General features: G+C 47.2%; 3 protein-coding genes across 6 annotated transcripts; 1 reads left to right on the plus strand and 2 right to left on the minus strand.

Moving 5' to 3' along the window:
- Window positions 1-369: 369 nt before the first annotated feature.
- Window positions 370-4,546, minus strand: LOC120896760. 3 transcript variants are annotated; one of them, XM_040301171.1, is made up of 4 exons: window positions 3,735-4,545; window positions 3,394-3,663; window positions 1,905-3,033; window positions 370-1,826 (listed from the first exon to the last, which is right to left on the minus strand). In XM_040301171.1, the coding sequence occupies exons 1-4, from the start codon at window positions 4,230-4,232 to the stop codon at window positions 1,771-1,773; spliced, it is 1,953 nt and encodes a 650-aa protein (XP_040157105.1). In that variant the 5' UTR covers window positions 4,233-4,545; the 3' UTR covers window positions 370-1,770. The 3 variants fall into 3 exon arrangements, with proteins under 3 accessions (XP_040157105.1, XP_040157104.1, XP_040157103.1); XM_040301170.1 differs by having other exon boundaries at window positions 3,316-3,663; XM_040301169.1 differs by having other exon boundaries at window positions 1,905-3,663; window positions 3,735-4,546.
- Window positions 4,547-4,793: 247 nt separating this feature from the next.
- LOC120896758 (structural maintenance of chromosomes protein 6-like) lies at window positions 4,794-23,682 on the plus strand. 2 transcript variants are annotated; one of them, XM_040301168.1, is made up of 10 exons: window positions 4,794-5,339; window positions 9,084-9,383; window positions 11,930-12,109; window positions 13,029-13,126; window positions 13,367-14,460; window positions 14,534-16,009; window positions 16,080-16,281; window positions 16,365-16,726; window positions 16,816-16,887; window positions 23,185-23,682. In XM_040301168.1, the coding sequence occupies exons 1-9, from the start codon at window positions 5,090-5,092 to the stop codon at window positions 16,838-16,840; spliced, it is 3,987 nt and encodes a 1,328-aa protein (XP_040157102.1). In that variant the 5' UTR covers window positions 4,794-5,089; the 3' UTR covers window positions 16,841-16,887; window positions 23,185-23,682. The 2 variants fall into 2 exon arrangements, with proteins under 2 accessions (XP_040157102.1, XP_040157101.1); XM_040301167.1 differs by lacking the exons at window positions 4,794-5,339; window positions 9,084-9,383; window positions 11,930-12,109 and having other exon boundaries at window positions 13,066-13,291.
- On the minus strand, window positions 20,404-23,179 carry LOC120897836. Its single transcript, XM_040302966.1, has one exon. The coding sequence runs from the start codon at window positions 22,669-22,671 to the stop codon at window positions 20,404-20,406; it is 2,268 nt and encodes a 755-aa protein (XP_040158900.1). The 5' UTR covers window positions 22,672-23,179.
- Window positions 23,683-25,174: the final 1,492 nt, after the last annotated feature.

The raw sequence follows: 25,174 nt of genomic DNA on the forward strand, positions 1-25,174 counted from the left end.
CGAGGCCGATACGATTACAGGACCGTTGAAGGGCTCGGGATGATAAAATCGACAGAGTAGCCGTTTCCCCAACATACAGGGTTTTCCAGGGGTTTTCATAGTTGTGGAACACTTCGTTGGCTCTTTCTTATAGGAAATGAACTTCATATGATGGAAATTGAATTCTATGGCACCCTTTTTGGACAGGCTCCTTGGGAAATCCTATTAGATTTGTTCAACAAGGGTGGGATAGAGTCCAATTCCCATTACATTAAGTTCATTTGACGTAAGATGGAGCCAATAAAGTGTCCCACAGCTATGAGAACTCCTGGAAAACTCTGAAACAATAACCCCTCCGCCATTAGAGGTTACGAAAAGGAAAAGAGGAGCTTCATTTACTCGAAACGCGTTTCGTAAAGTAATACAATTTTATTACGATCCTTTTTTGTTGTGTTACAACTCACCAGTACGTTTGAATTAATATATATATCTTCTTGCAATTTGCCGTCTTACACACTATGCTGCCCAAAAGTTCATGAAGCCAGTCAAACGGTTTCGGCTTCCTTCGGATCCCGTGGCTTTGCAACTTGCACTAAAATCGTGGCTAATTTGTGCTCTGCTCTGTGTGTGTGCGTCTGTGTGCACCTGCAGCACGGGGAAAGTCATCTCAATCACATACAATATACATCGCTCGTTCGCTTCGGGGCCCTACCTTACAAACTAACAGATGTCTTGCTTCTTACAGCATTATCACTAACGAGAAACGACAAAGAGAGAGAGAGGGATAGAGAGGGCTTTTCTGAGTTTTGAGTTTTCCTAACCGTACACAATGGTACCACGTTAATAAGTACCGTTCCTTCGTTGGGCGTTTTTGTTTTGCGCATTGAGTAAGTAGCCTCGTCATAAAACATTGTCCAAATGTGTACGCTTAAGTAGTAGATTCTGATCCGCCTTCAACGCTTTTAGTACTATCATATCCTCCTCTTGAGTATTATCTACCTTTGAGTAACCGAATCCCCTCGTCGCAGCATGTCGATAGCACAATTTTTATCGGGAAAGACATTCAGATTAGTTTAAACATAAATTAAAACAAGGAAGGAACAAATATGGCATTTGTTGGTGACGTTAGCATAGATAACAAGAAAAATCAACAGATGCGCGTGATACTACTACACACACACACACACTCGACGAAAGCTTTAAAAAACAGAAACAAAAATATGGAAACTATAGAGATCTATCGATGGATGAATTGGGATGACGAGGGACGAGTATTGGAAGCAGTGGTGATTGGTGGCTCTGACTGTATGGGGTGGTTGACTCTTGTGTGGTGTCATTAAATGCTATTGGCTAATACAATGATAGAGCATCTATACGATACTCACTACTGCTTATTTGAGTTGGTATCTTGAAGGAATTTCCATAAAATCGCGCAGGGTTTAGAGTCGAGGGAGAGAGATAGATAAAGGAAGCAATTATTTCTAACGAAGATGGTGTGCAAACATCTAACAAGTACAACGAAAATGGAACCTGGAAACGGTGTGATGAATTTGTTTCCTATGCTGAGTAAGTTGGAGTCTTTGCTTGATTGTTAATGAATGGAATTCGTGCCTAGTCTCGAGGTACGATGAAAAGGGAGGGTTATGATGATCACTGAACCATCCCAGAGCATGATTTGACCTAAATCTCTCCCACTGCTATGCACATTTTGCTAAGCAAAGCTTCATGTTCAGTTCAGTCAGTTGGCGAACGTTCGCTGATCGGGAGGCGACCGAGCAGCTCATCGGGCCTCTAGTTACGCTCAGCGTGTCCCTGTTTCAGTGCTGTTGGATCATCGTAATCGCTCACTAAAAGAGAAACAGTACAGAAAAAAGGATTATGTTTTGCGTTCTCCACCGCCAAACGCGCACCCAACTCGCTCTTACCATCCTCCTCCTCAGCTTCGTTTCCCACCAGATGCAGATCCTCCATTTCGTTCGGATAATTGTCGCCCTCCTTGCCGTGGTCGTGGGCAATTTCGTTGATCAGCTTGTCGCCCAACCGGTCGATAATGCCGCCCTTGCTATCGAGTCCACCGCCGGCGGCCCCCCCTTCACGCCGCTTCGCTCCGATGCGCCGACCGATACCGTGCCCCGGCACCATCACATCGTTGTAATCCAGCTGATGGTGGTGGTCCGCACCGAACGGTGCCTTGGGAGCGACTCCGCCGACACCCGCATCGTTTGCATTATCATACAAATTCGTGTCCTCTTCGGCCGCGTTGAGATTGTTCTCGTTGCCCACGCCCAGCTGATCGTCATCGCCGGCCGGCAATCCACCGTCGGCACCCCGCTCACCGTCGGCCGTATCGTGCCCCGGCCGTTTTACCCTCGTCTCGGCATCCTGCACCTCGTGCGCCCCGTTGTCGTCGCCCGCGTTGGCTGCACCGCCACCGTTTAGAAAGTTCAAATCACCGCCCACTGCGCCGCGCTTGTCCGATGGGCTCTTTTTCGCCATGGCGACCGAACTGGCGGCACCGGCTGCTGCGCCAGCACGGCCAACGCCGCCTCCCGTCGATCCACCGGCAGCAGCAGCATCGGCCACCACGTTGGCGTACCGATTGTCCAGGATGTTTTCGCTAATGTTTTCCTCCAGCTCGGGCATGATGTCGGGGAATGGGACGATACCGACCGGGACCTGCTTGGTGTGCCGGTTGCTCAGTGGTTTCCGTGCGGCCGAACCGGCCGATCGGTTCGCCTTGCGTACCGGTGCGCTCGTTGTGGTAGTGGTGGAAGTGGTGGTACTGGTGCTACCGCTGCTCGCTGAAAGTGTTCCACCACCGCCATCTGACGCAGCCCGACCGTTGCCGTTGCTCCGCTTGCTCGACTGCTCCAGGGACGGGCCGGGCAGAACGGTCGGCGCGGCCAGTATCGGCAGCTGCAGGTTGCGGTCGGACGATCGCTTGCCGCTGGTCGACACCGAGGTGGACGTCTTCATTAGCTGGGGCTCCTGCAGCACGTTGCTTGCTTGGGCGCCGTCCGGAGCGCCGACCGCCGGCAGCGGCTTTGGAATGATCTGAAAATTTTCCACAGAATTAATGATACCACCATCGAGGGGCGGATGGGGCGGGGTGCGAGCGTCCAGGACGCTGGCGCCACCGGCAGTGTTAGTTGGAGCGCGTCCGGGCTCATCGCGTCGTCGTTCCGGATCCATCGCCGCACGCGGCACGACATCGAACGGATTGGCGATGACACGCGTCTCCTGCTCCTCGGAGGCCCGCGGCACCACCATGCCGTCGGACCGTTGGTTAGTGGCGGAAGGGGGAGATAGGGTTGAGGGCGACAGACCGATAGATACCGTGGGGGAGTTGGCAGCCGGGGCGGCCAGGTGGCGGACCTTCAACGCGATCGGTATGCGGTACAAGTCTTCACTCACGGATAGCTGCTCGTTGAAGCTGTGCGCCGGCAGGGCGTTCGCTTTCGCTGCGTCCCTGGACAGCGCCTCTAGCACGTCCCGGTAGCGGTGGTGCTGCTTCGGTTGCTGCTCCGCCGGTAGCTTGCAATGCTCGAGGTAGTGTGCGTTCTCCTTCTCCATCTTGGTCGCCAGATCGCGCATCTGCTCGATCACATGATCCTTCTCGGCGAGCTGGCGGCGCAGCGTCGCCTCCAGGTTGAGCTTATCGCTCTTCAGTTGCACTATTTGTGCCTGCGTAAAAGGAGGTGGTTGTTAGTGGGGGGTTTGGACAAACGCTACACAACCGGGTGTGCGGGGTTTACCTTCAGATGCTCCACATCGTTGGCGGACTCCTGCTGGTACCGCTGCACCTTGCCCTGCAGCTCCGACACCTTCAGCCGGAGCGAGTTGATCTCCTCCGACTGTTGCTTCTTGCTGCGGCTGCACTCTTCCGTTACGTCGCCGAGCTGGCTCTTGACGAGGTTGCACTGCTGCTGCAGCGAAGCGTACCGGATGTTGGCCTCCATCGAGGATTTGCTGTGCTCTTCCTGCTCCTCCTTCGCCTTCTGCTTCAGCTCCTTCCGGTTCGCCTCGTTGATCATGCGCTCCGACTCGAGCGAGTTTTCCAGCCGCAGCTTCTGGTCGACGATCACCTCCATCTGGGCCTGGACGGATTTCTGCTGCTGCTCGCACCGCAGCCCCAGCTGCCGCAGCTCGTCCAGCTGCTGCTGCGAGCTGTGGAACATCGTCACGAAGCCGACCATCAGTATCAGCAGCGCCAGGCAGGCGAAGAAACGGCTTCGTCCCGCGCGTGCCACCATTGTGCCGTCGTTGCGCTACCCTCTTGCGGATGCTGCCGACTTCCCTGTCGACTCCTGGATACGATGCTGTAGTGTGCCTTGTTTTGTAAACACACACACACGAACCGCTGTCGGGTGGAATGGACAATTTCTAGCACTCTGTTTCCTTTCTCATGAGGGGATGCTGGTTTTCATATTATTGGCCAACTTCTGAAGCACAATTATTTCACTGGAACGTGGGAACGGGTGCTCGCGTACGGCCGTTCCTTCGTTTTTCTTTATGTGGTGTTGTTTGCGATGTTATTAAATTGTTGAACGCAAATCGCAAACGTCAGTTGGAACTGTCAGGCGGAGCGGACATTTCATCGATCGCTGTCAAATCGGAGCAGCAGCAGCCGCAGCGCAGCCCGAACAGCAACAGCAACCTGCTGGTGCCGGAAAAAAACCCCATTCATTGTGGTCATTTTCTCTGGTACAATTTTGATTGTTTGTTTCTACATGTGTGTCTAGCGAAGAGGTCTCAAAACTCCTCCTGCCTGTCGTTGTGTTGCGGAAGACAAACCCCGAAGTAAGTACAGTGTGTCCCCGTTGGCAGCGGTGACCTTTCCCGTTGCGTTGTCAGTCCCTGGTGCATACCGCGCATATCGATCGATTGCTGTGTGTGTGTGAGTCTGTGTTCGGACGAGTTTGTTTATCAACACGGAACGCATACACGCACACCGTCAACGCTCCTTCCCGGCATTTGATCGAAGGGTGCTGTGTGCTGTGTTATATCACGCAAAGTAACGCTGCTGGTTGCTCTGTTTTCGGTGAAAGTTTCCCCCACACCGTGTCGGTAGTCACCTGGTGGTTGTGGCCGTGTTGTGCACCACACACAGATGGTTGGAATTATTAGTTCCGGTGTGTGCCGCGTGTCCGTCACCGCCACGACACTTCTGTTTCGGGAGTTTGTGCGAAAGGCGAAAGTACGCGGCACGGCGCTGAACTTTTCGCTGGCTTCGGCAACTGCAGTTGGAGGTGGTGGCGGCATTCGCCGGAAGCTGGAACGAGTGGCCGGCAGTGCGGGGTTGATTATGGGCTCTAGCGGCAGTGTCCTTCCGAGGAGTTTGGTTTGGAACTCGAAACGAGGTAGGTGATTCTGGTGATTTTCGTGATGTGGTGAAATTAGGCATTGCGCACTTCTAGCACACTTCTAGAACGTTGGCGAAACCTTGTCTTCGTTTGTCTAGAATTTCGACAAGGGCGAAGGGGAAACAAAAGTTGCGAATCATGTTCGGAAGTTGCATTTGTTTACGGTTGAGCAATTGTATTCGTATTTAGTGATGGGAAAAATGAAGTTTTCGTCGGAATCGATTCCGGATAGTAGGTCCGGAATCAGTTTCCTGAATCGACTCTGGAATTGGCTCCAGAATTGGTTCCGAAATCGGCTTTGGAATTGGTTCCGGAATCGGCTTTGGATTGGAATTGGTTCCGGAATCGCAATCGGAGTCAGAATAGGATCCAGAATCGACTTCGGAATTGGTTCTGGAATCAGTTTCGGAATTGGTTTTGGAATCAGTTTCGGAATCGAAAACGACTCCAGAATCGGAATTGGCTCCGAAAATCAGGATCGGCTTCGAAATCCGAGCTGGTTTTGGCATCCCCATAAGAATAGGCGTTTGGGTCCAATGATGCTACATATTGATAGCCGCAAAGAATCAAAATTGCGATTCCCATCGGAGTTGAATCCGGAGTCAACTCTGGAATCGGCTCTGGAATCGATTCCCAACACGGAATCGGAATCGGGTAGTTTCGATTCCGAGCTCCCACCACAAATTCGTATCAGCTACATAAACAGTGGCTACCAACACAAGCATAGAAGCACAGGTGAATCGCAGATTTTAGTTTCAGAGTTGGCAAACTTTGCCCAGGACGGTAGAAATTTATTGCTAAAATTTAATTTAAAATTAATTTTAAATCCGCGCTACTGTAGAAATGAAGGAGATTGATGAACGGAGATGAACTCTTAGAAGGTAACAAGCATGTTTCAATTCCTTTCCGTACCAAACCTGGCTTATCCTATTCTGATCTGGCTGTCCAGTTTGACCCTCAACGTAGTCCTATAGAACTAGGACCAGGAAGATCTGGAGTATCGTATCATTTGCATTGATAGCTAAGCTATACCTTAGTCTTGTTTTAAATACCTAAGCTTTTTGGAATTTTACACGATAAAAAAGTAGCAATAATCATTGAATGAAATAGGCAACCTCACTGGATGCGATAAGGCAACCAATTTGTAAGCATCAACAACGCCACAGACGTTTGGAACTGTTTGGCAGATTTGCCAACCCTGCAGCGAGCTGGGTGCGCCACGATAGAGGACCACGCTCGTTCACGACCGTTCTGTTAATCAATCGCACATTCGCTCGCAGAGAGTCGCAGCAGAAGCTGTGCGTAACTAAACGGACGTACGCGGGCGCGCGCGCGCACTCTTCGCCATCGTCTAGGCAGGCCGTGGAAGCTACCGCGGTGACATCCAATCTAGTAGCTTCGGTTGGACGATTTAAGGCCAGTCCCTGCGGTCCAGTATCTGCGAAGTGACCTGTTGGTGAACCTCGTCAGCTCGGTACGTCCATATATAGCGATAGTGGTGCTAGCAGTGACCAAAGCGAAACGTGTCCATAATTGTCATTGCGCCGTGTTGTACCGTGTTCATTGCGTTCAACAGGTTTCCATTTCTAAACAGGCAAAGGTTTGTGTTTATGGAAGAAATGGCAAACAGCACTACACTACACGTACAATTGTGAGAAGGTTTTTATTAGTGGTCGCCATTTGCCAGTATGTGCAATTGGTGAAACGAACTAGAAGTAGAATATTGCGGTATAATAGTAAAATGCTAAACGTTATCCTGTTGATTGATTGCCACTTCAGTATTGTTTGTAGAGGATGTGACCATCAAAACTGAGGACAACAAAAAAACCTCGCCCATAGAGCCGCGTACATTTCCTTCGATATTCTACAGCGTTGAAAATGCTGTGTGCCGAAAGTAATATCGTCGTCGTATGCTAAAAATAGGCCCTCCGTTGTATTTGACCACGGGGAGATGATTCAGGCAAAGAAAGTGTGCGCAAGAAGAGATCAACCTTCCCCCCCCGAACGGCGGGGAGCCGGCGCATGTAGTAGACTTTGCTGCAACACGTAGTCAACTATGCATGCTTGGATGGCGCTTCGAATACATACCGCGCTAGAAAGAGGGCTGGTCATGATCATGCGTGTGTATGTGTGTGCCCCATTCAGGGTTAGTGTGTGAAGACCAGCGTCCGATCGAAGAAGAGAATGTTGTTTGAATTGCATCCGACGCATTCAGCTCATCAGCTGGGAGAAATGTGTTGTGCACCCGTTTCGTAATTTCTATAGGCTGGCTGGAGTTGCGCAAAAAGGTGCGAATTGATCGATGGAATGCAGACAAAAAGGTGTTTGTTTTATTCATTTTTTTTTGTTTGCCGAGCATGCAGCATTCCCGTCATGGTCAATTGGAAATGAACCGAATGAACCGAAAAAGGTGTGTGCTGGACCGCCGGTGTGGCTAAATTGACATTGTAATGTTTTACGATTCTTTACGATGGAATTGATACAGGGCAAAGTAATAAAAGTGAGCTTCTTTTTTATGGCCAACTTAATGTAGAAAAACGGTTTAGCTTACACGTTGCAGATAATTAATTTCACCTATTTGTGTTTCAGGTACCGATATTTGAAATTTCTGAAACATTCACAAGTTCTCGGTCAGCATATATCCAAGTTTTGGATCACTAGCCGACTTGGAAGCTATTCAATTGAAACGTTTAATTCCAACTGTACAACTAGAGAGGACAGGCAGGAAAACAATGCAATACGATATGTATGTGCTTCGTAAAAATCGAGGCTATGACCGATTAACTGCTGGTCATTCGATGGGTGCGTATCATCGATCGATCGCAGCACACGATTGGGGTGTGGGCCTCGGTCAGATTCCATACACGAGGGCGGAAGTCGACAATACACATGCTCGAATGGGACAGGTTGCAGACGAACATGCTGTGATAGACAATGGTGTAGGAGCTATCTAACTGGCCAATCGCACATTTTACGTACACTGTAGAAGAATGATTTAACAGAAGATGAATATTGGATGTAAGTGTTGCAAAGTGGATTGATAAGAGCGGTAAGCGATGAGTTGTTTGCGTCCACTGTGGAGATAAGTGAAGAAGGTGTTATAATTATGTCACGATGATAAGCTTTTTGATATGCCAGACGGGTAGTTATTTGTATGATCTTAGCAAAACGGTTACATTCGGCAACTTGATGTGATAATTACACCTTGAGGTGCAAAAACTGACCAAAGCAAAAAGAAAACGCACAGGCCGATTGATTGTATCGTTGTTTTTTTATATTTTTTTTTTTTTTTTGGAATAAAGATGAAGAGCAGCATTGTCGAGGGTTGTGGCGTGTTCGTTTCGTTCGTCCAACTGCAAGTGTGTATTTTTTCGCACATGTGAGCATTGGCACGGAACATCGAGCTCATTTATGAACCTATGGTGTATGACGGCTATGGCCAATTTTGGAGCAAAAAAGTGAAAAAAAAACGGAAAGCGTTGTTTAGTTCCGACCAAACCTCGATCTGATCAAGTTCGATCGGTGGAAGTGGTGTTGCCCTAGTCTGCACGCTACTGACCATGACCGTTTGGCTGTTTTACGCTGTTTTTGTTTCATCTTGATTCCGTTGCTGTTTGCTGTTCGTACATTGATTTACGACGTCTCAAGCAAATCTGTTTATGACGATTCAAAATTACACTCAATTACACTTGTTTGCTAACAATGATCAATGATCATTCGAATCTTAATCCTGTCCTGCAGACAAATCATCCACTGGAGGTACGGACCAGCATCAAACGCCACTGACCATGGAGAAGAAAGAGGAACTGGTGGCAAAGCTCACACCACTGCAGTATCACGTCACGCAGGAAGCCGGCACGGAGCGACCCTTCACCGGAAAGTATAACAAATTCTACGAAAAGGGCACCTACATCTGTGTCGTGTGCAGCCAGGAACTGTTCAGCTCGGAAACGAAGTACGATTCCGGTTGCGGTTGGCCAGCATTCAACGACGTGCTCGACCAGGGCAAGGTGACACTGCACAAAGATCCCAGCATTCCCGGTAAGCGAGGGTGGTGGGTGGTTTTGCGCGCATACCGCGCTATCCCGAGCCGGGTTTTTGCGTGATCGCTGCTAATGCAACAAGTTCTCGATGCTATTAACAGTTGTTTTAGTTTTTTTTTATTTCTTAATTTTTTAAGTAGATTTGTTGTTGGGCAACCAAACTATTGGTGATAAGAAAAAAAAAAGTTGTGTACCTTACATTGTAGCATTATGGAGAACTCTATTGTTTTTATATTAATAATTTCAAGTCGTTGTTTTTTCGCTCTTTTTTTATTTGATTTATTAGTTTGGTTTTGTTTTGTTTTACTCTTTTTTTTAATTTAACTCGGCATTGAACAAAGCAAAAAAAAGTATTTGAATAATAACATCTAAATTCATATTAATGTTAGCTATCAAATGCCTTTGAAATGTCGAAAATCGATCAAAAATTTTATTCGTAAGCTCTGTGGAAACCCTTGTGATTAACAAAACTAAGACTGGTGGTGTTCAAGCTACAGTAACATATACATTTGTAACATAATCTTGCCAATATTGTGATCGAAATTGCGCTTCCAATGTAACGGTGCGATGTAACTAATTTCAGTGCTAATCGTTTGATTTTAAACACTCCCTATCCAATTAAATTACGAGTAGACTGGATTTAATCTTAACCTCTTTCCATCATTACAACAATCTGTTGCATACGATGTTGATGTACAAAATTAGTCTTTTTTTTTATTTTTAAGAATATTTAAAAAATCAGGTGGATTGAATTTTCTAAACAAAACAAATGTTGTGGTATGGAGATTCGTTTCGTTACAAAAATTGAACACCTTTTCCTTAATAAATCCCTTTTCCCCTTTCACGTGTTTTTCCTATCACCTTCTCCTATCCTTTGTGTCTAATTGATGTTTTAATCCTTAATATTTCATGTAAAGCACCACCCACTGCTCACACAGCTCGTCAACTACATCACATCTTCAATTTATAATTGGCCCATTTGTCACTCGCCCAGAAACACCATTTAATTTAAAACAAGCACAATACTGAACGGTCTATCCCGAGGATGCTGCCGCTGCCCTTTGCTGTTTAGTCCCATCATCGAAAACAATCGTGTACATCAATATTTTTAGAAGATAATGGAAAAGACAAATCATCCACACGCAATCGAACCGTCCCATCGTCACTGCTTGATCACGCTTCGTTTTGTTTCCAACTCCTTGAAAAGCCACATCATTTAGATGTCCAGATAATTCCTATTGATTGATTATTATTTGGATTCGTTGCTTTTTTCGCCGTTTCATTTACATCTCCGTTTGTTTTGTTTCAGTTACGGTTTTGGGTTGCTTAAGGAAATGCCATATGTTTTGCTTCATTCACATTGATTGGAATTCGTGTAGGGAAAGGCAAAATGTTTGATTGTATACATTTTACGTGTGTTAATGATTCAATCGCTTTACTTTGTTTCCATTTCTTGTAGCTTATTTATGTGTTTTAATGAATGGTATAGTTTCGCTATGAGATTGTTTGATTAGCTAGGCTACGTTGCTAAGGCGCCTTTGTTTGTATCATTTGTTTGCTTTAGTGCATTGTTTTTTTTTTACACAAAATGCTATTTTTATTTGTATAAGCTTTGCTTTGCTGTTACGTATGATATGAGTGAGACTGCTAATTTAGAAAAAGTGATGCATTTTCCTTTTCCATTGATCTGTGCTATTTGCCACGCGCCGTCTTTATGTTTCATCGCAGCCATCTTCTACCACTACGAAGGTTTCTGGTGATGGTTCTAATAGTAAATTTGTTCTCTCTTCTCTTCCCTTTTTCTCTCTTTCTCTTTATATATTTCGTACTTCACTTCTGCCAATCGATCCACTATGCGGTTATCAACACGTATCACTTTCGTATCAACCGAACCAACTGAACATCTTCTGTTCGCTTCTGTGTGCATTCTTCAATCACATCATTTACTTCATATGTTATTTATAAAAAAAAACTGAACACACTTCACACACACACATACACACAATCCATAACATCATAACATTCGTTCATTTGCTCGGATTTCGGGTGTATTCATTGGGGGGTTTATTCTCTTAAAATTGATTTTAATTATAATTTCAATGCGTCTCTTTTGTGGTTCGAATACTTCGTCTTGTTCGTTCAATTGGATGTCGGGGTCATCTTATTTGTTACATCCTTCATAAATTTCTGTGTCTTTTCTTGAAAATCTGAAATATTCGTTTTAATGATATGTTTTGTTTTTGTTGCCGTTTGTATCGTTTCTACTTACAATATTCTGTTTATTTTTGTGTTTTGATGAAACAAATTTATGTGGGACAAACATCAATTGCCAAAACCATTCCACTATCCTCTTGCTCCTCGTTCCCGTGGATTTTTTTTTTGTAACTAAACGAACACACCATTACCACCGTCCACCATCCCACCCCACCCCATCCACACATCTCTGCCGTTGGATGTGAAAAATCCTCCCCAAACTACAACATTCCAACCCATCATGCAATATCACCCCACCCATCCACCCACAAACATCACCACTAAAAAAAGGGGGTAATATCCTATTGTTGATCACACAACCAGGCCGCGTGCGGACGGAGGTACGATGCTCGAAGTGTGCTGCACACATGGGACACGTGTTTGAAGATGGCCCACCACCGACCCGGAAGCGTTACTGCATCAACTCGGCGTCGATCGAGTTTATGCCCGCCGGATCCGAGCGCAAGGACGGTACGAGCTAGGCTGACACCCGGCGATCCAACCCCACGGAGTTGGAGCTAGGAGGAGGGCCCAGAAGAGGATGCTGGACAGTGTAGGGATGGTTTAAAACTATCTTTAACAAGCTTTTACGAGCCACCTGCTGTTTCATGCGGATGGAGACAGGATGGGCAGGAGAAAATGGATTGTGCCGTTCAGTGTCGTCATAGCCAGCTGGAGCGGAAAATCGGAAGAAGAACGTGTATGTGTGTGTTGTGTGTGCCTATTTATTGAAGGATTAGACCTACTCGATCAACTGTAAACGACATCCTGCATGTTCTGGTTTTGCCTACAATTTACTCGTTTGTGAAGGAGGAACAGCGTTTTGCGTGGAAAAGTTTTCTTACGTTGTTTATTTGATCGCTGAACCAATTTAGTCAAGCAGCATGCTTCCGATAGTGTAAGAATCCGAATCCCAGAAAAAAGAATGAATGAACAGGCGATTAATATGCGCTCGCAAAATGGTAAAACAAAATATGAAGCAGCTACCAGCTTCTGGTACAAATAAAATATAACTGATGTTATGAAAACAGTCAAATGATTTGGTGTTGAAGTTATTTTTGAATTGGCTCTGTGGTCTTCAGCTAACCGAAAGGATAGGGAAAACGTAACGTAGATCTAATAGAGCTGCAATGAAATTCATCAATCAAATGGTGTTTTTATTTTGGACCTTAATGATAAAAGAACATTTAAACAAGATTAATGTTTTTGAGTTGATCCTTTCAGCATTTTTCGATGTGAAGAGTAATATCCCATATGTTAATATTATCTTTTTTGTGAAGAATTAAACATTGTTAAATAAGTAACTGTCAGTTTAAATGCATTTGCACCGGGTGCCGTGCTCGGTCCGATTGACGTTGCTCCCAACTGTCAAAATGGCATGTCAATCTAGTTTGCAAAACCGGTTATGAACCTACCTTCTTTCTACGTACTTTCGATTCAAACAACGGATTTCGCTTCATAGCGTCGGCTGCCATTGTGATCGAATGTGTGCGTTTGTCTGTTTTCTGTTTGTGAATTTCGGCGTTCTGGCTTTATAGTACATCATCCTTGCATCGCTCTACGATGAGTGAAACACGGAAAAGAAATCACTTGTCGCAAGACTCTGCCCATAAATCGCATGGAAAGCGTCATCGGGGTGAAGTACACAGCAGCGTAAGTGCCGGAATTTGCACATTCCTCCTAAAACGAAGTGTACAAACTATTTTACGTTCTTTTTTTCCTTTGCAGCAAGCCGTTCCCTCGAGCCATGATTCGGATGGGCTGAGTTTGTTCCGCAACGGCAAGGTGCTGAAGATTGTGCTGAAGAACTTCATGTGCCATCGGCATATGGTGGTGGAGTTTAACAAGCGCGCCAATTTGCTGGTGGGCAAGAATGGAAGCGGCAAGAGCGCTATCCTGGCGGCCATGACGATCGGGCTCGGTTGCAACGCGGGTCAAACGAATCGGTGCAGCAGCTTGAAGGATTTGATCAAGCACGGCGAAACGCAGGCCGTGATCGAGATACATCTGGAGAACACTGCCTTCAATGCGTACGACCAGGAGCGCTACGGCAGGCGCATCATATGCGAGCGCACACTGAACGCGTCCGGGGGCGGATCGTACAAGCTGAAGAACGAGCACGGCCAGACCGTGTCGACGAGCCGGGCGGAGCTGCAGAAGATACTGCTCGCGTTCAACATCCAGGTGGACAATCCGATCTGCGTGCTGAACCAAGATTTGGCCCGCTCGCTGCTGAAAGATTCGGACGAAAGCAAACAGTACACGTTCTTTTCGAAGGCGACCCAGATCGACACCATCAAGCAGAAGCTGAACGAGTGTGCCGTGATCGCCAAGAAGGCGCGCGACGTGCTGGTGGTGAAGGAGAAAAGCCTCGAGTACCTGTCGAACGAGATCGTGGTGCTGGAGGAAAAGCAATCCAACCTCGAATCGGCGGGACGGATGGGCGAACTGTTGAGCGAGCTGCAGGCAAAGCTGGCCTGGCGCAACGTGATCGACCAGGAGCAGCAGCTGGCGGCGGTGGACGACGAGCTGAAAAAGCTCCGGACGTCGATCGAAGAGCAGGAGCATCGGATACGCAACCGGGAGGCGTTGGTCGCGAAAACGGACAGTGCAATTGACACGTACCGGGCCGATATCGAAAGCAAAAAGCAGGAATACGTTGCACTGAAGGAGGCGTACGGGACGGTCCGGCGAACGTTACAGGACGTACAGGCGAAACAGGCCGCCATCGAGCGTGGTATGCGCAATGCATCCGAACGTGTGACCCGGATCCAGAAGGATGCTTGGCAGATCGAGCAGGATCTGCAGGAACGAAACAGAGAGTAAGTATCGTAATGGGTGTCACGTTTCAGCGACAGTCGATTTCACTGTTTTTGTCTCGTTTCCCGTACCCAGCGGACTGAGCCAGGTCGAGCAGAGGAAGCAAGCGGTGGAGACAGAAAAGGCGCAGCTCAAGGAACGCAACGACGAGCTGGCGTCGATGATTGCCAACGCACAGCGTGAGGTGGACCTGATGTACAACACGATGGCACACGTGAAGGACGCCCGGGAGGAGAAGCACCACGAGCGGTGCGCCAAGCAGAGCGAGACGACGCGCATCGAGAAGCAGCTGGAGCAGTTCGAGTCGGCTCCCCGCAGCAAGCTGGCCGTGTACGGTACGAACATGCCGGCCCTGGTCGCCCGCATCCGCCAGCTGCACCAGCAGGGCAAGTTTTCCGAGATGCCGCGCGGTCCGCTCGGGCAGTACATCGAGGTGCGGAACAAAAAGTGGAGCGGCATCGTGGAAACCGCCCTCGGCGGCTGCCTGTCCGCGTTCTTCGTCTCGACGCAGGAAGACTGGCGCACGCTGGACGCGTTGCTCAAGCGCGAGTTTCCCAATCTGCAGAACCGCACCATCTTTACGGGCCGGTTCGTGAAGGAGCTGTACGATGTGCGCAGTGGCTGCGTGCAGGAGCAGGACGGCACCCATCTGCTGATGAATCTGATCAAGGTGAATGATCCGGTCGTGATGAATCGGCTGATCGATAGTGCCGCCATTGACACGATCCTCGTCACCGAGCATCAGGGCGTCGCGATACAGCTGACGAGCGAGATCGAGAACGTGCCGCAGAACCTGAGCAAGGTGATCGTGGCCGAACCGTGCGCGGAGTTCTTCCCGCAGCCCAAGTACCGCTCGTACGGGCTGCAGCAGAAGCCGCCCCGCTACCTGCAGGTCAGCATGGACGAGCTGAAGCGCCACACGCAGCAGCGCCGGGAGCAGCTGCAGCGCGAGCTGAACGAGCTGAACGGTGCGTACGCCAAGGAGGACGAACGGCTGCAGGAGATGACGCGCAAGCTGCACCAGCGGCAGCAGCACATGAAGAAGCTGCAGCAGGAGCTGCTGACGAACGAGCAGCAGCTGCAGCAGCTGGCCGGCCTCGTGTTCGAGGGCGAAACGGAGGAAACGACGCTGCGGGAGGAGCTGGAGCATTCGCGCACGCTCATTGCCAAGCTGCAGAAGGGCATCGAGGAGGAGCAGGCCAAGCTGGACCAAGTGCGCCGAACGGTGCAGCAGGAGGAGCAGACCGCACAGGCCAAAAAGGATGCGATGGGTGCGGTGGAGGCGGAGATAGCCCGCATCCAGGCCAGCATCGATAAGGAGCAGCAGGCGCGCCACGATCTGCAAACGAACCACAAGGTGAAGCAGCAAGCACTGAAGCGATCGACGGAAAGTATGGAAGAGCGCAAGCGCACACGCGTTGCCCTGAGTGCGGCACTGGACCAGGCACGCCAGGAAGCTAGCGAGAAGGGTGAGCGACCCGACGAGAGCGAACAGATTCCATCCGTGGAGCAGCTGAAGGGGAAAATTCATACCACCGAAAAGCGCATCAGGTAAGTTGCGAATGATTACTGCCTTCTTTTGTCGTGAGATGCTTTAACAAGTTTCTTGCGGTCATTACAGACTGGTTAGTGCAACGCAGGACAAGCTGGAGGATGTGGTGGAGGAGCTGGAGTGTAAGAATCGCGAACGGGACGAGCTGCTCCGCTACTCGACGGCACTGCGCGACCTAACCCAGATGATGAGAGACATCCGCAAATCACGCTTCAGCCACCTGCACAAGCTGACCACACACATGGCGCTTCGGGTGAAGCATAAATTCACGGTACGTATATTGCAGTACAACTAGTTGTCCACACCCTTCGTTGCATCGTTTCGCTTTCCCTTTCCCGCGTTGTCCCCGCCCAGAACATCATGCAAATCCGGAACTATCTCGGCAAGCTGCGGGTGAACCAGGAGGAATGCAGGCTGTCCCTTTCGGTGGTGCCGCGCGATGCTAACGTGCAGAATGCCGTTTCGACCACCAAATCCCTGTCCGGCGGTGAGCGTTCGTACGCCACCGTGGCCTTCCTGATTGCGCTCTGGTCCTGCGTGAGCACGCCGTTCTTCTTCTTGGACGAGTACGACGTGTTTACGGACCAGGTGAACCGGCACACCATCACGCGGCTGCTGCTGAACGAAGCGATGAAGAAACCGGACCGTCAGTTCTGCTTTCTAACACCGCAGGACATGAGCGAAGTGCAGGCCACGGCTGAGTTAACAATCCATCGGTACGTACCTGCCCGGTGTGGGGCTGGCTGTCAAGATAGGGTCTGTGTATTGTTAAAAAAATTAACTGTTTCTTTTTTACTTTTTACAGCATGGAAGATCCGGAACGATGTTAAATGTGGTTCTAGCGGGATGAGAATCGATCGAACAGTTATCGAACATTCCTCCTGTGAAATATATTCACTAAAGTACTGGACTGTGATATTAACTTGTGTAAATTTGATGAGAATGAAAAGAGTGCACCTTAATCGTCGGTCTGTTTGCAACTGTATATTCGTTTGTCCCATAGTTCATTACATAATTCATTACAAAGTTCATTCGTGTAGTTCGAGCAGTTCATTTCATGCAGTCCTAATTAGTCAAGTAGTTTTATCTATATCCTATGGTTTAGTTCCTTGTAATTCCTGCGTGTTTTCCCATTTGAATTCATATTTGAAATATTAATATTAACCCAAAATCCAACATTACCGGCCACCAAAGAAGAAACTTCTTTAAAATTCAAGACTAATTGAAAAATGAAAATAATAAACAAGCTGCTAACCAAGCGTAAAGCGAACGCGTTGATTCTAGCTTCCGTTCCGTATGTACGTGGGTGTGTATGTGTGTATGTACGGATCCTGTCCTGCTATCACTGACAAGTGTCCAACGTAAACAAGTCCGGAATAAAGTGTGGTGTGTGCAAAAACAATGTAGTGTAGTTCAAGGCAGTTTACGTTACTCAGTGGCAGTGTCTCCTTTCTTCTCCAAATTGCTGAGTACGTCGGGGTTTGGTAGAATTGCCAAACGATTAGCTGCGCGTACGATTTGTTTTCCGGCAGCTGTGCGCAGTGTAACCACGCGAACGACTCCGTCCTTGCCTGGGTGAACTGCAACGATGCGACCCATCGGCCACGAGGTAGGATGCATGTTGTCTTCCTTGATGATCACAAGCTGGTTTTCTTGCAGTGACACCGATTGCCCGTTGCAATGTTTGGCTCGCGCTTGCAGTTGTTGCAGATACTCCGGATACCATCTAGCCCAAATGTTTTGCATGTGTTTCTGCACCAACTGGTACTCCTTCAACCGATTGTCTGGTGTTCCGGTGTGATCGACGTCTGGTACCGCTTGCATATTAGAGCCGATGAGAAAGTGTCCCGGCGTCAACGGTTCTAAATCAGAAGGCTCATCTGATAAAGGAGTTAATGGTCGAGAATTCAAACACTGTTCCACTTGTGCCAGCAGGGTAAGCATATTCTCCTGTGTTATGCTTTTCGTTCCTATGGTTCTTATTATGTGTTTTTTAGCTGCCTTCACCGCTGCCTCCCATAAACCTCCGAAGTGTGGTGCCCGTGGAGGGATAAATTTCCATTGGATTTCGTTCGTCGCGCACCAATTGAAAATAGTAATACGATCGTTCTCATCGCATTTGAGCATTTTGTAAATGCGGTTCAGCTCGTGCAATGCTCCCTTAAATGTAGTGGCATTATCTGAGTGTAGCTCACTAATTTGTCCGCGACGTGCAACTAAACGGCGTAGTGCATTTAAAAATGATGTGGTGGTGAGATCGGCTACGAGTTCAATATGAACGGCTCTAGTAGAAAAGCATACAAATATCGCAATATATGCTTTGATTGGACTCTTGTTGCGTATAGTTGCCTTTAGGTATATTGGTCCACAATAGTCTACACCGCATACAGAAAAAGGCCTCGTTGGAGTGACTCTGGACGTTGGTAGATCAGCGATGCTTTGTTTGACGAGGGTAGGTTTAGCTTTAAAACAAGAGTGACAACTGTGGTAGACCGATTTGCACAAATTGCGACCTCCTATGAGCCAAAATCGTTGGCGTAGCGTTGTATGAAGCATTTGAGGCCCGGTGTGTAACTTCTTTAGATGCAGTGAAACTGCCAGTAGTGCTGATAATGGATGCTTTGCAGATAATATAATGGGATGCTTAGTTGAATCTGCCAGCTGTGCGTTGCTGAGCCGGCCACCAATGCGTAGGATACTTTGACTATCGATGAACGGTGATAGCCATTTCAGTTTAGACTGTTTAGGGATCTCTTTGCTTTTTGTAGACAATGTCTTTCTTCGGAAAACGAGTCTAATTGTGACAAATAGCACAATTTCAATTCTGCCTGTGTGAGCTCTTCGACCGTGAGTAGTGGAACGGATTTAGCATTTGGTTTAGTTTGCTGGCGGTGTTTTATGTTATGAATGAAGCGCAGGCAATATGCAACAACCCGTTGAAGCTTGTGGTAAACCGAATACCGTGAAAACAATCCGTTGCGAAACTCGCAGATTGTTGATGTTGTTGCAATCCGTGATGCCAACCTCTCCTCTTCCGCGTTCCCTGACTCATTTAGTGATGGTGGATCTTGTGGCCATTCTTCCATGCCTCGCGATAACCAATGTGGCCCGTGCCACCAGCGCTCACATACTAATAGTTTTTCCGGCGTCAGACCGCGCGAAATATCGTCAGCTGGATTATCGATGCCAGGAACATGTTTCCAGCACTGTATGTTAGGTGTCTGTTGTATTTTAGCGACCCTATTCGCTACGAATGGTTTCCATCGGTTGGGGGCAGAGTTTAGCCAGTGGAGTACCGTCATAGAGTCCGTCCAGCAGATAGTAGTAGCAGAAATTTTTAGTGATTGTTGCACCTTCTGATGAAGGACTGTTGCCAATCGTGCTGCACACAATTCCAATCGAGCGATCGAATGTGAATTAGATAAAGCTACCACCTTTGATTTGGCCGTTAGCAATCGAACACTGACTCCCTTTATGCTTTCAGCACGAATATAGCAACAAGCACCATATGCTAATTGTGAAGCGTCTGCGAATATATGTATTTGCACGTTTGTAGCTGTGCATTGGGAAATATAACGTGGAATGCGTATATCACGGAGTGATCCCAAGGTTGAATGAAATTTTAACCATTCACGTTGTAGGGGCGATGGTAGCTCGCTATCCCAGTCAAATGACTTTCCATCCTTCTTTAGCGCCCATAGTTGTTGCATAAACATTTTCGCCATGATGATCGTAGGCCCAAGCAAGCCGAGAGGGTCGAAAACTTTAGCAATATAGGATAAAACTAGCCTTTTGGTAATTATGGTTGTGATAGGAGGCATATCAATACGGAACCGAAACGTGTCTGCTGTTGGTTCCCAAACGATTCCAAGTGTGGATACATGGTTTGATTCTTGCCACTCATGCGTTGGTTGGATTGCTATGTCTTCGGCAGGAATGTTTACTAGTGCTTCTGACCGATTCGATGCCCATTTTTTTAGTGAGAATCCTGCTGATTCCAACATTTGTGAAATTTGTGTGCGCATTTCAATGGCTTCGTTCATGTCGTTTGATCCCGTTAACAAATCATCCACATAAAAATCATTTAACGCAGCGTTTATAGCTTGTGGGTATGTGTCGCTGTTATCGATAGCAACCTGCCGTAGAGTTCTAGTTGCCAAAAATGGAGCAGATGCTGTACCGTACGTGACTGTTTGTAGCTCAAAGGTGGATATTTCGTCTGTAGGGCTCTCTCTGTATCGGATACGTAGCAGGTTTCTATCGTCAGAGTGATGTAGAATCTGACGGTACATTTTCTCCACGTCAGCAGTCAGGGCGATGGCATGCAAACGGAACCGAAGAATGATGGAGAAAAGATCGTCCTGAACGACTGGACCGACCAACAGCTTGTCATTCAACGAATAGCCACTGGACGTCTTGCACGACGCGTCAAAAACAACCCGAACCTTCGTTGTTGTGCTCGACTCTTTACCACGGCATGATGAGGAAGGTAATAATGTTGAGTCGAATCGTCTACCGGACCAGTAAGCCTCTTCATGTGACCCAAATGTTCGTATTGCCGCATGAATTTTACATATTCGTCTCTCATTGTAGGATTATTCACCAAACGGCGTTCCATACAACGGAGTCTACGATCGGCTGTTGCTTTAGATTCCCCTAAAACGACATTTGGATTAGGATTAAAAGGGAAACTAACAACATACCTTCCCGCTGAATTGCGAACGGTTGTCGATGAGTAGTGTTTTTCGCAGGCATCCTCTTCGACCGATAGCACAGGATCCTCGGCTATGGTTTCGCTTTCCCAAAAGCGCTGCATAATTTCCTCCAAGGGGATGTCGTGTGTTGCGAGATGGCACACCCGCGGGCCAGTTGATGAGTGCTGTGTGTTGCCGGATACCACCCAGCCGAAGTGCGTCTCCACCAGCCACGGTTTGCCTCTGCCAATAGAGCGCTTGCGACCGGTGTGAAGCTCCCAGAAAGTATCGCCTCCGATGACGATGTCGATATGCCCAGGCAAATTAAAGTTGGTGTCAGCTAATGCCACGTCCGGCATTTTCCACGATGAGATGTCCGTAGGTGAAGTGGGAATGTGAGCTGATGGCGTTTCCAACACCAGAAAAGCCATCTCCGTAGCAAAGGATTGAGTTTTCGACTGCACCGTTGCGACGATCGAACCCTTCACTTGCTGTACTGCATTTCCAATGCCCGATACAGCGACGTTAACCTTGTTGCGACTAGTCAACAATTTCCGAGCGAATTCATCGGATATGAAATTCGACATGGAACCGGAGTCGAGTAAGGCCCTTGCCTCGAAGAGATTGCCGTAATCGTCCTTGACCTGGACGTTTGCTGTTTCCAAAAACACTTTGTCGTCGTCGGAATGTGCTGCCATTGTGACCGTTCTAGGTGGCGTGTGATGCAGGAGAGTGTGATGGCGTTCACGACACGTACGACACGAATAGTCAGATTTGCACGCTCTGACTTGATGTGTGCTGCTTAGACAGTTCCAGCACAACCGCTTCGATGAGACGACGTCCCGGCGGTGCTGAACCTCCTTGCCGATAAAAACTGGACAGCTGCGTAATGGGTGAGCTTCTGCGCACTCTAATGGACACTTGGGCTGCTGAATCGAACCAGATGAAACAGCAGGAGTAGGGCACGATGCAGCTGCATTTGCGACGAACCTCCGTTGCACTGCGTGACGATGAATGCCGGCCACCTTAGTTCCACTAGCGCTCTGCTCACTCACAAAATTGTTGGTCGATTTGAGGATCTGGATTCGATCTTGCACGAACGCAATTACATCCTTGTATGCATCCTTGGTGAAGTGTACGGAGTGTTTTTCCCAAGCCAATAGCGTTTCACGATCCAGTTTCATAAGCAGCATGTTCGATAGTGGTGTGTCCCATGAATCAACCGGTTCCTTGAGCTTCACCAGTCCGTTGACGAAACGGGTGAATTCATCCACCAAGTGGGTTAGCTTATCCACGCACACCGATTGCACTCCGGGAAGATAGTGCAATTTACGATAATACTCACGTATTAGCAGACGAGAATTATCGTACCGTTTTAAAAGTGCTGCCCACGTCACTGAATAATTGTCTGCCGTTAGAGGTGTGTGTTCGAAGGGTAATGCTGCATCCCCCTTGAGCGAAGAAAGCAGGTATTGCAGTTTGGCGATAGACGGTAGCTCGGCAGAAGCGTCGATCATGGCTATAAACCGATCACGGAACGAGAGCCATTTTGTGTGGTCTCCATCGAACGTTGGCAGCTCAATTTTTGGCAGGCGTAGGTTTGGCGCGTGAGGTCGACCAAACGCAAGCGTAGATGATGCCAAACCTGTCGTCTCGTTAAGGGAACCTTCTTCCTTCGGTTGATGCTCTCGAAGAAAAGATTTCAGCTTGCGGCAGCGTTCCTCGATGTCGATCCTTTCCATGATGCAAGCTTCGATCATTGTGTCACTGTCGTCGAGCTCTTCCAGTTTGGAAACCGCGGCGAAGAACCCTTCTTTATGCTTCTCCAAATCCTCTAACGCCTCTGGAATCTGCTTGGCATCATCGGTAGAGTATTCTGCCTGGAACCGTTCCAGCGACTTTATATTTTCCACGGCGATCCTCTTCTTCAGCTGCACTGGCTTGATTTTCTTTTCCATTTTTTCCATTTTCCGGAACTCAGATATCACACACAAACACGATGGCGCGAAATTCGAATGATGGCGCGAAAACGACCGTTGCCCTTGATGCGGGGCGAAATGCGATGGCGGGAATGTCACGTAATGACTTGCACTCTTGAAGCCGTAAAAACCGTTGTTCACTCTTGATGCGGAATGAACGAATTTACACTCACTAAATCACGTATCCGGCTCGAAGGACCAAAAATGTGAAATATATTCACTAAAGTACTGGACTGTGATATTAACTTGTGTAAATTTGATGAGAATGAAAAGAGTGCACCTTAATCGTCGGTCTGTTTGCAACTGTATATTCGTTTGTCCCATAGTTCATTACATAATTCATTACAAAGTTCATTCGTGTAGTTCGAGCAGTTCATTTCATGCAGTCCTAATTAGTCAAGTAGTTTTATCTATATCCTATGGTTTAGTTCCTTGTAATTCCTGCGTGTTTTCCCATTTGAATTCATATTTGAAATATTAATATTAACCCAAAATCCAACACCTCCACTTTATGCGAAGGATTGGAAAGAAATAATGATAGCTTTAAACACGTTGTTAAAAGTTGTGCAGAAAGTGACCGTTGAAGCAATTATGCGAACGAAAATTATCATCCATAAACGTGCCCAAAACGCACAATACCGATCGCAAAGTGAGTTAAAATGTGCCTGCAGCAGTCATGTTTAATTGCATCTTTGAAGAATTGAGTTGCCCAGTGAACTGGTTAGTACAACGCAGTAGGCGGCTTGTTTCTTGTTCGATGATCTGAATGTTAGCTGGCGTCAATCGTAGCAGGCCCCACGGCAAGGACAGTTAGCAAGGACATGCTGGAAGGAACGGGAGTATCGTTTTTGGCTTGGAAAGAAGTATTCAAAGTTTATGTTATGTATATTCGCTTGAGTGGTACATGAAACCAGTGCCCATCCGGAAGATATTCGAAGATGTCAGTTTATAAAACAATAAACCGTTAGTACGTACGAAGCTGTTTTCTAAACCACCAAACCAAGCAGGAGTTTTCTAGATAATGAAAGGTTTCGAATCCGAAGGACAATCGAGTTGCTGGAGGTGTGCTGAGAAAAAGGTATGCTGTTTGTTACCCAATATTGCACATGAATCACACAAAGCAGCTGGAAACAGCAGAAAGGTGTGCTGCTGCAAGACCAAGACACTCACACACACATGCATACACCATGTCGTATAAAATGTTTTCTTTATTTTGTATCTTCGATCATTCACTTCTATTATATAGCTTTTTTGTTGTAATTCTTGCTTCTTCCCGACCGCGCTGCTTTCATTCCATTCACACTCATGCTTTCATTCGCTTCATTCTATGATTCTTTTCCTGCGCTGTCACCACCCGGCCCCTCCATTCTTTACTTCATTTTACATAATTTTACATGAGTGTTTTATCATCGTGCGCTATCGTGTATTTTAGACACGTTTTGCATCTCGCCTGTGAGTGTGTGTGTTTTTATATTATTTTAAACAAGACAACAACACACCCCACAACCCCTCTGTTCATTGCTGTGTTGCGTGCGTCTTTCCTGTAAGCACTGTCGCGTTTTTGTTGTGTACTACACACACACTACCTGATTTTTGTCTCTAGGTATAGGTGTTTGTTTGTTTGCTTTTTCTCGTCTGCCACTAACTACAGCAGCGGCCTAGCTACCTGACAAAGTTTCCATGTTTTATGCTGCTCACTATGTATATATTTATATATGCTTTAGTTATTTCATCTTTCATAACTGAACAGTTGTGTGTTGTGTTTTGTTTTGTGGGTCAGTAATCTTTGTTTTCTCTCACCTTTCTTCTTTTGCAAATTATGTTTCTACTCTCAATACGTTCTTAACGAAACGATGCTCCCAATTTCTTCTGTCATCTATTTCCATTACTAACCATCCTTTAATATGCTTCCTTTTCTATGTATGCATTTTGCATTGAACGAGGATTATACACTTTTCGATGAAAGGAAAGCGGAACAAGGGAGGGGAATAAATATTTCTCGATTGCTACACCTGCGCTATGTTTTTTATACTCTTTTATAGCAAAGCACTCAGCACTTGCTGTATTCCCGTAGTCTGCTGATGATGGTGAGTGTTTGAATTGAAGTTATTGCAATCCTACGCATGTCGCCGAATGGTGTTTTGTTGTTGACCAGCTTGTGAAATGCAATGATGATGAAACAAACACACACAAAACCACTGTGTGTGGTGGTACACACATCAAAAGACTAGGAAAAAAAAAATACAACATGTGCAATGTAATAATATGCATGCCCCTCTCATTATGTATGAGACATTTGGGGAAGGGTTTTGTTTTACCCCCTTTTGACTTTTGCCCGCCTGAGTTTAGCGTGTGTAGTACCACCACACCCTCTAAGCTGGCTCGTTCTTGTGAGTTTTATACTTATATCAACTCTTCCTAATATGTGCGATTCCCTTCCTTCCCCGTGTGCCACACTGCTGTACGCTGTATAATACAAACTTTTCACTGT

Source organism: Anopheles arabiensis, chromosome 2 (assembly GCF_016920715.1).
Source record: "Anopheles arabiensis isolate DONGOLA chromosome 2, AaraD3, whole genome shotgun sequence".
Lineage (NCBI taxonomy): Eukaryota > Metazoa > Arthropoda > Insecta > Diptera > Culicidae > Anopheles > Anopheles arabiensis.